The following is a 12,434-nucleotide window of genomic DNA, read 5'->3' as shown; positions in this document are numbered from 1 at the left end:
TCTAGGACTTTATGTTTTCAGGTCTCCCATTTAGGTCTTTAATCTGTTTTGAGCTTAGTTTTGGGTATGGTGTTAGTAAGTGGTCCACTCCCATTCTTTCGCACATAGCTGTCCAGTATTCCCAGCACCATTTTTTGAAGAGACTGTGTTTTCCCATTGTATAGTCTTGCCTCCTTTGTCATAGAATAATTGACCATATAAGCAAGGATTTATTTATGGGATGTCTGTTCTGGTCTGTTGATGTCTGTGTCTTTTTGTGCCCACACTATGCTGTTTAGATTATTGCAGCTTTGTAGTACATCTGGAAATCTGCATTTGTGATTCCTGCAGCTTTGCCCTCCTTTCTCAGGATTGCTTTGGTTCTATGGGTGTTTAGTGGTTCCATAGAACCATAAAATTTCATAGAAATTTTAGGATTATTTTTTCTAGTTCTGTTCAAAATGCTATTGGTATTTTGATAGGGATTGCATTGAATGTGTAAATTGTTTTGGGTTATGTGGACATTTTAACAGTATTTGTTCTTCTAGTTCACGAGCATGTAATGTCTTTCTGTTTGTGTCATCTTCATTTCCTTTCATCAGTGTTTTACAGTTTTTATAGAGCACAGGTCTTTCACCTCTTTGGTTAAATTTATTTCTGGGTTTCCTGTTCTTTTTAGGTACAATTGCAAATGGGTGTTTTAAAAATTTATCTTTTTGCTCTTCTGCTGTTAGTATATAGAAATGCTACTGATTCTGAGTATTAATTTTGTATCCTGCCACTTTTCTTAATTCATTACTACTTCTACTAGTTTTGGGGGGAATCTTCAGAATTTTCTGGTTTTTTTTCTTGCTATAAATTACTGTTTGCACAAATTCATGCTTTTTTTTCTTTTGTGGGTTTGAAACAAAATTCATTCTAAAATTTCTGAGATTCCGCTTTTGGTCTTTAGTACCTTTGCAGTTTCATATAGCTCCCAGCTCATAATAAAATGTTGGCTAATATTTGAGTGCTTATCGACATTGTTTTAAAGCCATTTTATGGATTTTGCTTTCATAACAATCATGTAAGTATTATTACTGTTTCTACCCCTGTTTATAAAAATGAGGAAACTTAACAAACTTAGCAAAGTTAAATAACTTGGCAGAGAATACAGAGTTCGTAAAAGTCTTCTGACTCCAAAGCCTGTGCCCTGAATAATGTCTTGCTGACATCAAGCTGTTTAGATAATTGGATTGAAAGCATTATCAGGAAGTGACCATTACTTTTGAGATTTTTTATTTTTCTTAACAAAAGCATGTCAAGATCATTGATTCATTTTTTAATTTTCTTGACCCTTTGTGGTTTTTAATTCACTTTGGTGCTCTATTAGGATATCATGGTGTGGGGCACCTGGGTGGCTTAGTCAGTTAAGCGTCTGCCTTCAACTCAGGTCATGACCCCAGGGTCCTGGGATCCAGTCCTGCATCAGGCTCTCTGCTCAACAGGAGTCTGCTTCTCTCTCTCCCTCTCAAATAAAAGAATCAAGTCTTTTTTTATAAGAAAAGATCTATCATGTTTGTGTGCTGCTGCAAGATTTCTACGGGGCGTTTGGAATGTTCTGTTATGGCTTTGATGAATTCTAGGAGCAGGACTCCATCTGGAGAAGACACATCCTTGATCTGAGACCTCTCATGTGCAGCACAAGTAGAGGCTGGATGTTCTAGAAAGTGGCAGATCTTGGGGCAGCTCCTGCCCATCTTGCTCTCCAGCCCCCACCAGGGCAACAAGGCTTTAATGACATCGCTGACTCCAGATGATGGCAAGGAGAGTGGAGACAGCTGTGTGTCCTGCAGGCCTGAGGCAACAGCTTGGAGTTTGCTACAGCTGCCTGGAGGCGATCGAACCAGGCCCCCGTCCTGACCCCACAAGACAGCCTGCTGTGATTCTGCTGAGAAGCACTGCCCAAAAGACCTCCATGAGTTAAACTGGGTGATTCTTCGTTGGCATACTCCATCCTTCCTTTTGGAACTCATACACCCGGCAGTCCGGCTTTGTTTCTCAGTCCTGATTACTTCCAAGTCCCTCTGGTGAACTGCCCTCTTGCATCTTTATACAGGGCCCCAGGTTTCTTTTCCTCTGGGCCAGGCTCTCACTCTTTCTCGGTTTGTCAGACCGCTCCTTTGTGCAGTTCATGATAACTGTAACATAGAACATTAGACTATAGAATATAGCACACTTACCTAGCACATATTATGGGCTATGAGCTGTTCTCAGTGCTGTTCGTTTATTACTTGTATTGCTCGTGTTGCCCGGGAGATGTAGGCATTGTTAGTGTGCTCACTTCACACATGAAGCTGAGGCACAATCAGTTTAATTTATCCAGTAACACACAGTTCTTAAACAGTAGAGGTGGGGCTTGAATCCAGAAGTCAGGTTTCAGGGTCCATGCTCTTGTGCTCTTAGTCATTAAAATATCCTGCCTCTCCCTAGGATAAAAATTTCCCTACACATACTTAACCTTTCTCAGAAGGGACCTTCAACCTTACAGTCTTTTATTTGCATATGAAGTGCAACAAAGTACTAAATGTGTGCTTGGCTAGCCACTTGGAATAATTTCTGTTGTTAAAGATTTTTAAAAATTTATTTGTCAGAGAGAGGGAGAAGGAGAGCACAAACAGAGGGACCGGCAAGCAGGGGGAGAAGCAGGCTCGCTGGTGAGCAAGGAGCCTGATGAGGGGCTTGATTCCAGGCATTCTTAGAATACTTCTAACCAGGGAATATAGCTTCCCAGGGAAAAATAACTCCCAAAAATGATGTGCTTATAGGTAAACATTAAAAGTCATATGAGGGGCACCTGGGTGGCTCAATTGGTTGAACATCTGCCTTTGGCTCAGGTCACGATCCCAGTCTGGGAATTGAGCCATCCAGTACTAGACACAGCAGAATAATCTTAAAAAAACTATAAGCATTTAAAAATATGATTACAGGGGTGCTTATGTGGCTCAGTGGGTTGGGCATCTGCCTTTGGCTCAGGTCCTGATCTCAGGGTCCTGGGATCGAGCCCCGTGTTGGGCTCTCTGCTTGGTGGGGAGTCTGCTTCCCCCTTTCTCTCTGCCTACTTCTGATCTCTCTTGTCAGGTAAATAAATAAAATCTTTTTTAAAATATGATTACATATTAAAGAAGGAACAGAAGCCCATGGTAACATAGCTGGACACTGGGAATCAAGAGTAGGCAGTTCGCTGGTTATAGATCTAAATTCAGATTTCAAAAGGGTTAATACTCAAGAAGCTACTTTAAAAAGTATAATTTGATTTGATTATTTTCAGATGAATTGAGAATTGATAAAATGGGAGGTAGACCTGAGAAATACCAGCCAGCTGTCAGGAGAGGATGAATTGATGGAAAATACAAATGCAAGGTCAAGAGATACAACCAATAGAATGAAGCCTAATATAAGACCAGTATGGGTTCCAGAAGCAGAGAATAAAGGGAAAGAGGGTAGGGCAAAATTCAGAAAGGTAGTGGTTGAAAATTTTCTAGAAATAAGGAAAACATAAATCCTAGGATTGAAGAAACATACCAAATTCCAAACATTTTAGTGAGATTGTAGAATTTTTAGCAAGCATATTTGGAAACCAACTCTCTCCTATGCCTTTTGTGGGGGGTCATTTAGCTATGTTTATAAAAATGTGTAAGTATTTTAACTGAGAAATTCTGCTTCTAGGAATTTGTCCTCAGTAAATAATCAGTTTAGTTGCCAAAGATTTATACGTATAAGGGTGTTGATCTCAGCATTATATTTTAGAGATAGATGTAGAAACAGCTGTTTAGAAACAGCTTTTAAAAAGCTCACCAGTATACAAAGAATGAAATAAATTTGGATATAATTGTGAAAGCACTGTTGGGTTTATGTAGCTGGTAAAATGATAAGAGATTTATTTTTATTTATTGTCCTCGAAAGATGGTTGATATGGTGACAATATCTAGTTAAAAACCAGTGAGCAGAGGCGCCCAGGTGGCTCAGTGCGTTAAGTGTCTGCCTTCGGCTCAGGTTATGATCTCCAGGCCCTGGGATTGAGCCCTGTGCCCTGCATGGGTCAGTGCTCAGCAGAGAATCTGCTTGTCTCCCTCTCGTTTCCCCCACCCCCCACTGCTCATAATCTTTCTGGCATGCTCTCTCTCAAATAAAAAACCGAAAAACAGTGTGCATAGGTTGGTCCCACTGGCATAAACAAAAGTCTGTATATATAACAAAATTTTGTTAGGGTGCCTGCGTGGTGACTCAGGTGGTTAAGCATCAGCCTTTGGCTCAGGTCATGATCCCGGGGTCCTGGTATCAAGCCCCGGATCAGGCTCCCTGCTCAGCAGGGGAGTCTGCTTCTCCCTCTCCCTCTGTCTCCCCCAACCCCCACCCCCATCGTGTGTTTCCTCTCGATCTCTCAAATAAATAAAAAAATCATTTAAAAAAAAAAGTTTGGCTGTTACGATGAAATTAAAAAAAAAAAACGTTTGGAACTTTAAGTAGTTTAAGCTTACAGAGAGTTACCACTAGGTGGGTAATTTTTTATTTTCCTTTATTATTTATTTTTACTGTCTTGTTTATTCTTTATTCTTTCTCTCTTTATTCTTTTTCTGAATTTGCAAAATTATGGGTTGCCTTAATAATTACAAGAAACAATAAACTGTTTCTCTTGGGAAACACAGAAAAGCACCCCAAACAAAAATAGCACCCTGAAGTTCTAGACCTCCCAAGTAATTAGAGCAGTCCTAGTGGCCAGGGTATAAATTATATTATACAATAATCAGAACTGTAAGCCAGAGAGCAAGACTCTTGGGTTTCATTCTCTTTTGTTTCATCCTGCCTTCTTCCCTGTGCATCTTAGCTTTCAGTAAGACACTCCATTTTTCTGGTTTTTTTTTCCTCCTCTTCATAAAACAAAATATATACTCCCAGTGTACTTGATGACTATGGCGTGAATGAGCTCATTTTTAAAAACTGGAAATAAATGGATTGCAGTTAATTAAAATCTGTCTATCCTTTCTTTTTTGCCAATGGTGGTGAGCAGCTGGGAACGATGCCATGAGTTGATGAGCATGGATAATAAAAATTGGTCAGAGACGTCATTCTTTCTTGTATGTCTCCTCTGGTAGGAAGAGGCCATGTTGAGAAGCTGAGCAGCAGACTAGCACTGATCACTGACTAGAGAAGGAGTTCCTTAGGGCTCCATAGAGATTATAATTAGAGCTCAATGTGACTTGGCATGTTTTTGCTTTCAGTACTGGGGAAGGGCTCTCTTTATATTTGGGAAAAAAACAAACAAACAAACAATGAATATATTGAGATGCTCGGTATGGTGAAGGCTGACAGTGAGTGGCTGTAGGAGTGCTCCCTGGCTGTTTCTGAACTTCCTACTGAGCACATAAAATTAAGGTGCCCGCCCAGGTTTGCCCCTGTTCTTATTTGCTTGGGCTGAGTCCTGGGAATCTGTATATTAAAAGCTTCCCAGGTGATCCTAATGATTATGAAGATTTAAGAACTGTAGGTTTGTGCCATGGTTTAGTAATATAAGGTGTCTACTCCAAAACAAAATATTTGTTTCTCAGTAACCGATCTTCCTTTCTTTCCTTATTTTCTTTTCCTATTCTCTCACTTTATTTTATTTTTTAAAAAGATTTTATTTATTCATTTGATAGACAGAGATCACAAGTAAGCAGTGAGGCAGGCAGAGAGAGAGGAAGGGAAGCAGGCTCCCTTCTGAGCTGAGAGCCAGATGTGGGGCTCCATCCCAGGACCCTGGGATCATGACCTGAGCTGAAGGCAGAGGCTTTAACTATTGAGCCACCCAGGTGCCCCTATTCTCTCACTTTAAAAGATGATCAAACATGTTGTGTCTTGGGGCACCTGGGTGGTTCAGTAAGGTAAGCAGCTGCCTCTTGATTTTGGCTCAGGTCATGATCTCAGGGTGGTGAGATTGAGCCCCGCTTTGGGCTCCAGGCTGGGTATGGAGCCTTCTTAAGATTCTTTCTGCTCCTCTTCTCGCTCTCTTCCTCTAAAATAACAATAATAATAATCATCATAATAAAATTTGTCCAAAAATGTTGTTTACTGGTTTTCGGGTATGTAAATCCTGTGTGTATTTACAGGACTACCAAATGAGGTTGCTGACCCATGGCGCAGTATCTGGAATCTGTCCTAAATAGTGTTTTGGTATCATTGTGTGTGAGTGTGAGTATATGCATGTCTGTCCAAATGTCCTGTAGATACTATTTACCAGTATCTACTATCCTAAAGGTGATACGTAGCTTTCAACCTAAAATCACGAGACATAAAAAGCAAGAAAAATAACCCACTTCAAGAGACAAAGAATCAAAGATCTTAACTCAGGTATGATCCAGGTATTGAAATCATGTCTTGTAACCTAATATATTCTTAGTTGGCAGAGATTAGGATATAGACATCTTTGGTTGGTTGGGCATTATTCTGTTTACCACACAAACTACATGTAATTAGAATCCCAGAAGTAGAAGTGAGAGAGAATGGGGCCAAAGAAATACTTGAAGAGATAATTGACTAGCCAGGAATTTTCCAAAAGTAATAAAAGATCTCAAGCCATAGATCCAAGAAGATCAGAGTACCCTAACCAGGTGTGTATACACACACACACACATACTTCTAGCACATCATATTCAAACTGCTAAAAACCAAAGAGAAACTTTAGAAAATTTGAAGGAAGTTAGAGAAAATAGAATACATGCAGAAGAACAAAGGTAAGAATTAAGGCAGATGTATTATCAAAAACTATAAAATCCAGAAGACAATAAAGCAACTTCTGTCAAGTACTGGTGAAAAACCTCCCTCAACTCAGAAAGTTATCCCCAGCAAAAATTTCTTTCAAAAGTGAAAGAGAAAGGAGACATTTTTGACAAACTTTGAGAAATGAGTTACTTGTAGACCTGCATTACGAGAAATGTTGAGAAAAAATTTTCAGGTATGAGGAACATGATACCAGGCAGAAACTTGGATATACACAAAGAGATGAAGATCTCCAAAAGCGATTAAAGGGAAGATAAATATAAAAAGCTTTTTTCTTTTTTTAAAAATTATTCTTAAATTAAAATATATTGCTGAAAATAAAAATTTCAGCAATGTATTTTGGGTTTATAGTGTATATAAAAGTAATGTATGACAACAGGAGTACAAAGGTTGGGAGGAAGGAATTAGGAATGCAGTGTTACAAGATTCTTACACTACATATAAAGCAGTATAACAGAATTTGAAAGTACACTGTAATTAAAGATATAAACAGTAAACACAGAGAAACCACTACAAACATTTTAAAAAGATGTGTAATAAGACAATAGTAGAAATAGAATTCTAAAAACTATTCTAAATATTCTAAAAAATAGAATTCTAAAAAATATTCAATTCAAAATCAGGATGATAAAGAGGAAAAAAGGAACAAAAAATGGGTGGGACAAATAGGAAACAACTGACAAGATGGCAGATTTTACTCCACCCATATCAATATTTACATTAAATGTAAATGATCTAAACACAAAAGAGATCGTCAGATCAGTTAAAGAAGAGCCATCTCTTTGCAGTCTATAGGAAGCTCAGTTTAAGTAAAAAGGCTAAAAACCATTCATCATATTATCTGGCATGTTAATTAAAAGCGTTTACTAACATTCTTTTTACATAATTCTTTTAAGAGACTCCGTTTTTGTTTATTTTTGGGGGAGGGGGTGTTTGCAAACTGAAGCAAAGAAGAAATTTAAAATTCCAATATGTATAAAGTAGTTGTTCGTTCTCTTTCTTCTATTATGGAATGGTATGACCTAATTTGCTTAGATTTTGCTCTTATATTACATGGTGTTTGCTGAGAGTAAACATTCCTTTGTAGTCTTTCTAACCGTTGCTCATTCACTTTGGCCTCTGTTTTGAGAGTCTGTTGTCTTAGGATTTTTCTTAAAATTTAATGTTGCCTCCAGTGTTTATTTGCTTTTTTCAAGATTCAATTTTTAGAATGTTCTGGGTGGTATGTTAGCTTTCTGGAAAAGCAGGATGATGAATTTTTTTTGCTGCTGTAAGTCTCTGGAGAAGTGGATTGTTTTTAAAGAGTAATTTACCTGTTTTCCAGGAGGGTTCCCAAAAGCATACTCTTTTCCCAAGGCACTTTTGGAATTTTGTATTTTGGTTTTTAGTCCCTTTAACACAGGATTGTTATTCCCAAATACACAAAGCCTGCAAACTGCTTAAAAAGGACAACCAAAATCAGAATTTATTAGAGACAAAATTTAGTTGCCTAATTATTTCCTTAAGATCTGTCAAGTACTATCTGTGAGCAGTAGTTAATTGACATGTCTATGTCTTCAACATCAGTTATTTGTAAGTAGCAGGTACATGTGTAAAGAGAAATCTTTATTAGTATTTTAAATTGGGAGGAATGGTAGAGTAGCAGTAGTCCCAGGGAAGGTAGGTTTGTCCCAATGCCATCACCCTCTACCTCTTGGTCCCCTCTTGGTTGTGTGTGCTGTGTGTGTACTGTGTTGCTGTGCCCACAGCTTGGCCACTGAATATTGCCATGGAATCCAGTATTAGAATGTATAATGAGGGGCGCCTGGGTGGCTCAGTGGGTTAAGCCGCTGCCATCGGCTCAGGTCATGATCTCAGGGTCCTGGGATTGAGTCCCGCATCGGGCTCTCTGCTCAGCAGGGAGCCTGCTTCCCTCTCTCTCTCTCTCTGCCTGCCTCTCCATCTACTTGTGATTTCTCCCTGTCAAATAAATAAATAAAATTAAAAAAAAAATAATGTATAATGAGTATATATAGAGAAAGATAATGGGTACAGAACTTGAATTATTTCCAAGGGGGATTAGGTGATTTAGAACATGATCTCCAAAATAAAAAAGTATCCTGAGGTCAAATAGTGTATTACTTAAAACATATACTGAGTTATCCTTAGGATGCCTTATAAAGCTAAGAAGAATCTAAAGTGCTAATAAGGGACTCCTAGGTAGCTCAGATGGTTAAGCATTTGCCTTTGGCTCAAGTCATGATCTTAGGGTCCTCTAATCATATCCCGCATCAGGTTCCCTGCTTGGCAGGGAGCCTGCTTCTCCCTCTCCTTCTACTGTTCCCCCTGCTTGTGCTCTCTTGCTCTCTCTGTCAAATAAATAAATAAAGTCTTAAAAAAAATTAAGTGCTAGTAAGATGAAATGATCAAATATGTAATTATTTTACCTTGTGTATTTATTTTTGTGTGCATGAATGTGTATGTGTATGCTTATGTGCTGACAAGTGTGAGTACATGTGTGAGAGAGAGAGTATATATCCACATAACTTTTTTCTTACGTGTGGTTAATTAGAGATTGAGTGTGGATGCTCCTCTCCTGATAATTGTGGTCTAATTCAGTTTCTTAGAACAAGATTAAGTCAGTTTTTAAGTGAGAGGGGTAGTTTAGAAAATGGGAAGAGCATAGGCTTCTTCAGCTTCAGTTTCTTTTTTCTTTCTTTCTTTCTTTTTTTTTTTTTAAAGATTTTATTTATTCATTTGACAGAGAAAGATCACAAGTAGGCAGAGAGGCAGGCAGAGAGAGAGAGGGGGAAGCAGACTCCCTGATGAGCAGAGAGCCCGACGCGGGACTCGATCCGAGGACGCTGAGATCACGACCCAAGCCAAAGGCAGAGGCTCAACCCACTGAGCCACCCAGGCATCCTCAGTTTCAGTTTCTTAATAGCCAAAGGGATTAGACTCCAGATGCCACCTACAGCTTTATAAATAAGTGGAGATAAAATGTGATTATAGCAGTCTCTGGTTTTTTAATAATAAGTCATTGAAAACAAGTTTCTTCATTCACAAGTGTGAACATACAAATAAAATGTATGATTAAAGGTGGCTCAGTGGGTTAAGCCTCTACCTTCTGCTCAGGTCATGATCTCAGGGTCCTGGGATGGAGACCCACATCAGGCTCTCTGCTCAGCAGGGAGTCTGTTTCTCCGTCTCTCTCTGCCTTCCTCCCTGCCTCTTATGTCAGGTGCTTAAGCCACTGAGCCACCCAGGCCCCAGGGCAGGTTTCTTTAACTGCGCCATTTCATGGTTCGGAGGTTATCAGAGTTTAAGATGCTTCAGCCAGATTCCAGTCTGTGCTTCAGTGGGAAGAAGCTAGGGGAAAAATTCCCCAAATCAGCAGAGCTTCAAGTACATTGTTTCTGCTCAGCTTCTCAACTTGGTGACAGGCAAAGCTGGAGGGGACCTGAGGTGGTGGTATTCGTATAAGGCCCTCTTACACTGAATAAATGTGTATATATTTACACTGCTGGTTTCTTCTCACTGAGGCAACATACCGATGTAGGGAAAGTTTGGGAGAGAATTTCCTGGACGGAGCTGGCCTACTTACCTAAACACAGTGGCTATTTTTTCCCCTTTGTCTGGCAGGTAAGAGGTAGCTATAGAATATTATATCGGAAGAGAGGCTCATGACAGGAAGTTATGTCAACATCAGGTCTTTACAGTGACTGGCTGCAGCCCCGAGCCCTGCTGGTCCTTCCCTGGCACTCTCATTCTTCTTCTAAGTGAGGCTGAGCTGTGGGCACATTCTCTGAGCACGTGCACAGGAGGTAGAAAAAATTCCCTTGGGGGAATTTCTGATAGACACAGTGGAGCTGGCTCTCTTGCCAGGTACAAGCAAGCTTTACTGGTAAGGTAGGCTGCCCTGCCTACCTGAAGACTGGGACCCTGTGACACTGTTGGGCAGGAGCTATCTCTGTTTAGGACTGGCATTTCTGAAACTTTCTTTTGGGGGCCAACTGGATCCAGGGTACTTGTTACCACGTGCGGATTCCCAGTTCCATACCTATTAACTGTGGTTCAGTATGTCTCGTAGAGCAATTCTGATGCCCAGTGAGGTTTGGGAACTACTGACTTAGAATATTCTCACATGCTGTACATACTACCAAAGGTATATGTATTTCTCTCTTTCTAATCTTTTTAAAGAAGTGTAAAACAAGATGTACACCATGGATACCTGAAATGAATTTGATGTTAGATGGCAGTTATATTTCAATTAAAAAATACAAACCAGGGGCACCTGGGTGGCTCAGTGGGTTAAAGCCTCTGCTTTGGCTCAGGTCATGATCAGGGTCCTGGGATGGAGCCCCGAATCGGGCTCTCTGCTCACTGGGGAGCCTGCTTCCTCCTCTCTCTCTCTCTCTCTCTGCCTACTAGTGATTTCTGTCTGTCAAATAAATAAATAAATAAATAATGATAAAAAATGCAAACCAAATTTCAAAGATAGTGCAAAAACAAGAATGAAAAGTATCTTATCAGTACTTAAAAAAAAAAAAAAGATTTTATTTATGTATTTGTCAGAAGGAGAGAGAGAGAACAGAAGCACCCTTGGGGGCAGGCAGAGGGAGAAGCAGGCTCTCTGCTGAGCAAGGTGCCAAACTTAGGACTCCATCCCAGGGCCCTGAGATCATGACCTGAGCCGAAGGCACATGCTTAACTGACTGAGCCACCTAGGTGTCCCTCATCAGGACTTTCAAAAGTAATAATTACATGTTGAAACAATAATGTTTGTGATATATTGGGTTAAATAAAGTATATTCTTAAAATTTCACCTGCTTATTTTTGCAGAATAGGGCTGCTAGAAATTTTTAATTACATGTGTGGCTTGTGTCATATTTCTCTTGCAGAGTTTGGCAACATGGAGGTCGTTTGCAAATTTGGTAAGAATAGACTGCCTGAGATTAAGTAATATCTAGCAAATTCTTTGTATACCCAGATGAGACTGAGTCATCATCTAATACTGTTATGTCTAAAATTAAATAACAAAAGTCACCACCAAAAATCATTCCAGCCTTTTTGATGTGTACTTAAGTGATTTGATACTTTCACATAAATTGACAATAGAATATGTATTTACGTAAAATCCTTTGAAATCAACTCTCAAATGTGGTTTTTTGATCTTTTTTTAACCTGTTCCTTTCTTTCCTTTTTTTCTCTTCTTCCTTTCTTTTCATTTAATTTTTTTATTTCTAATTTTAAAAAACTTTTTTATTTTATTTTATTTTATTTATTTATTTATTTGCATATCTGGCCAGGAAACTTCATGGTGTTATGGTCAACTTGCCGCACAACCGTGTTCAAATCTGTCACCAACAGGTTCATTAAAAACCTGGCCTGCTCTGGGATTTGTGCCAGCCTAGTCTGCGTTCCCTTTGACATCGTTCTCAGCACCAGTCCTCACTGCTGCTGGTGGATCTACACCATGTTTTTCTGCAAGGTTGTCAAATTTTTGCACAAAGTCTTCTGCTCTGTGACTATCCTCAGCTTCCCTGCCATTGCCTTGGACAGGTAAGACAGGGTAGCTGGGGGTTCAACTTTTTTTTTTGTTAAGTGCATTAAAAAATTAGCATCACAAAGCAAAGGGTGACTAGTCCATGTTCCACATACTGCTTTGTAGTCCCCTA

The 12,434-nt window shown here is 39.4% G+C and overlaps 1 protein-coding gene across 1 annotated transcript in view; it reads left to right on the top strand.

Annotated features, from left to right (window-relative positions):
- Positions 1 to 12,434, top strand: part of GPR176 (G protein-coupled receptor 176) — a 132,885-nt gene that overhangs the window by 111,973 nt on the left and 8,478 nt on the right. The window contains exon 2 of the mRNA XM_059372490.1: positions 12,066 to 12,318. Within this exon, the coding sequence (XP_059228473.1) occupies positions 12,066 to 12,318 (253 nt within the window). The remainder of the gene's footprint in view (positions 1 to 12,065; positions 12,319 to 12,434) is intronic.

The sequence above is a fragment of the Mustela nigripes genome, chromosome 13, assembly GCF_022355385.1.
Source record: "Mustela nigripes isolate SB6536 chromosome 13, MUSNIG.SB6536, whole genome shotgun sequence".
In the NCBI taxonomy this organism is placed as follows: Eukaryota; Metazoa; Chordata; class Mammalia; order Carnivora; family Mustelidae; genus Mustela; species Mustela nigripes.
This window is presented reverse-complemented; position numbering and strand designations above follow the sequence as displayed.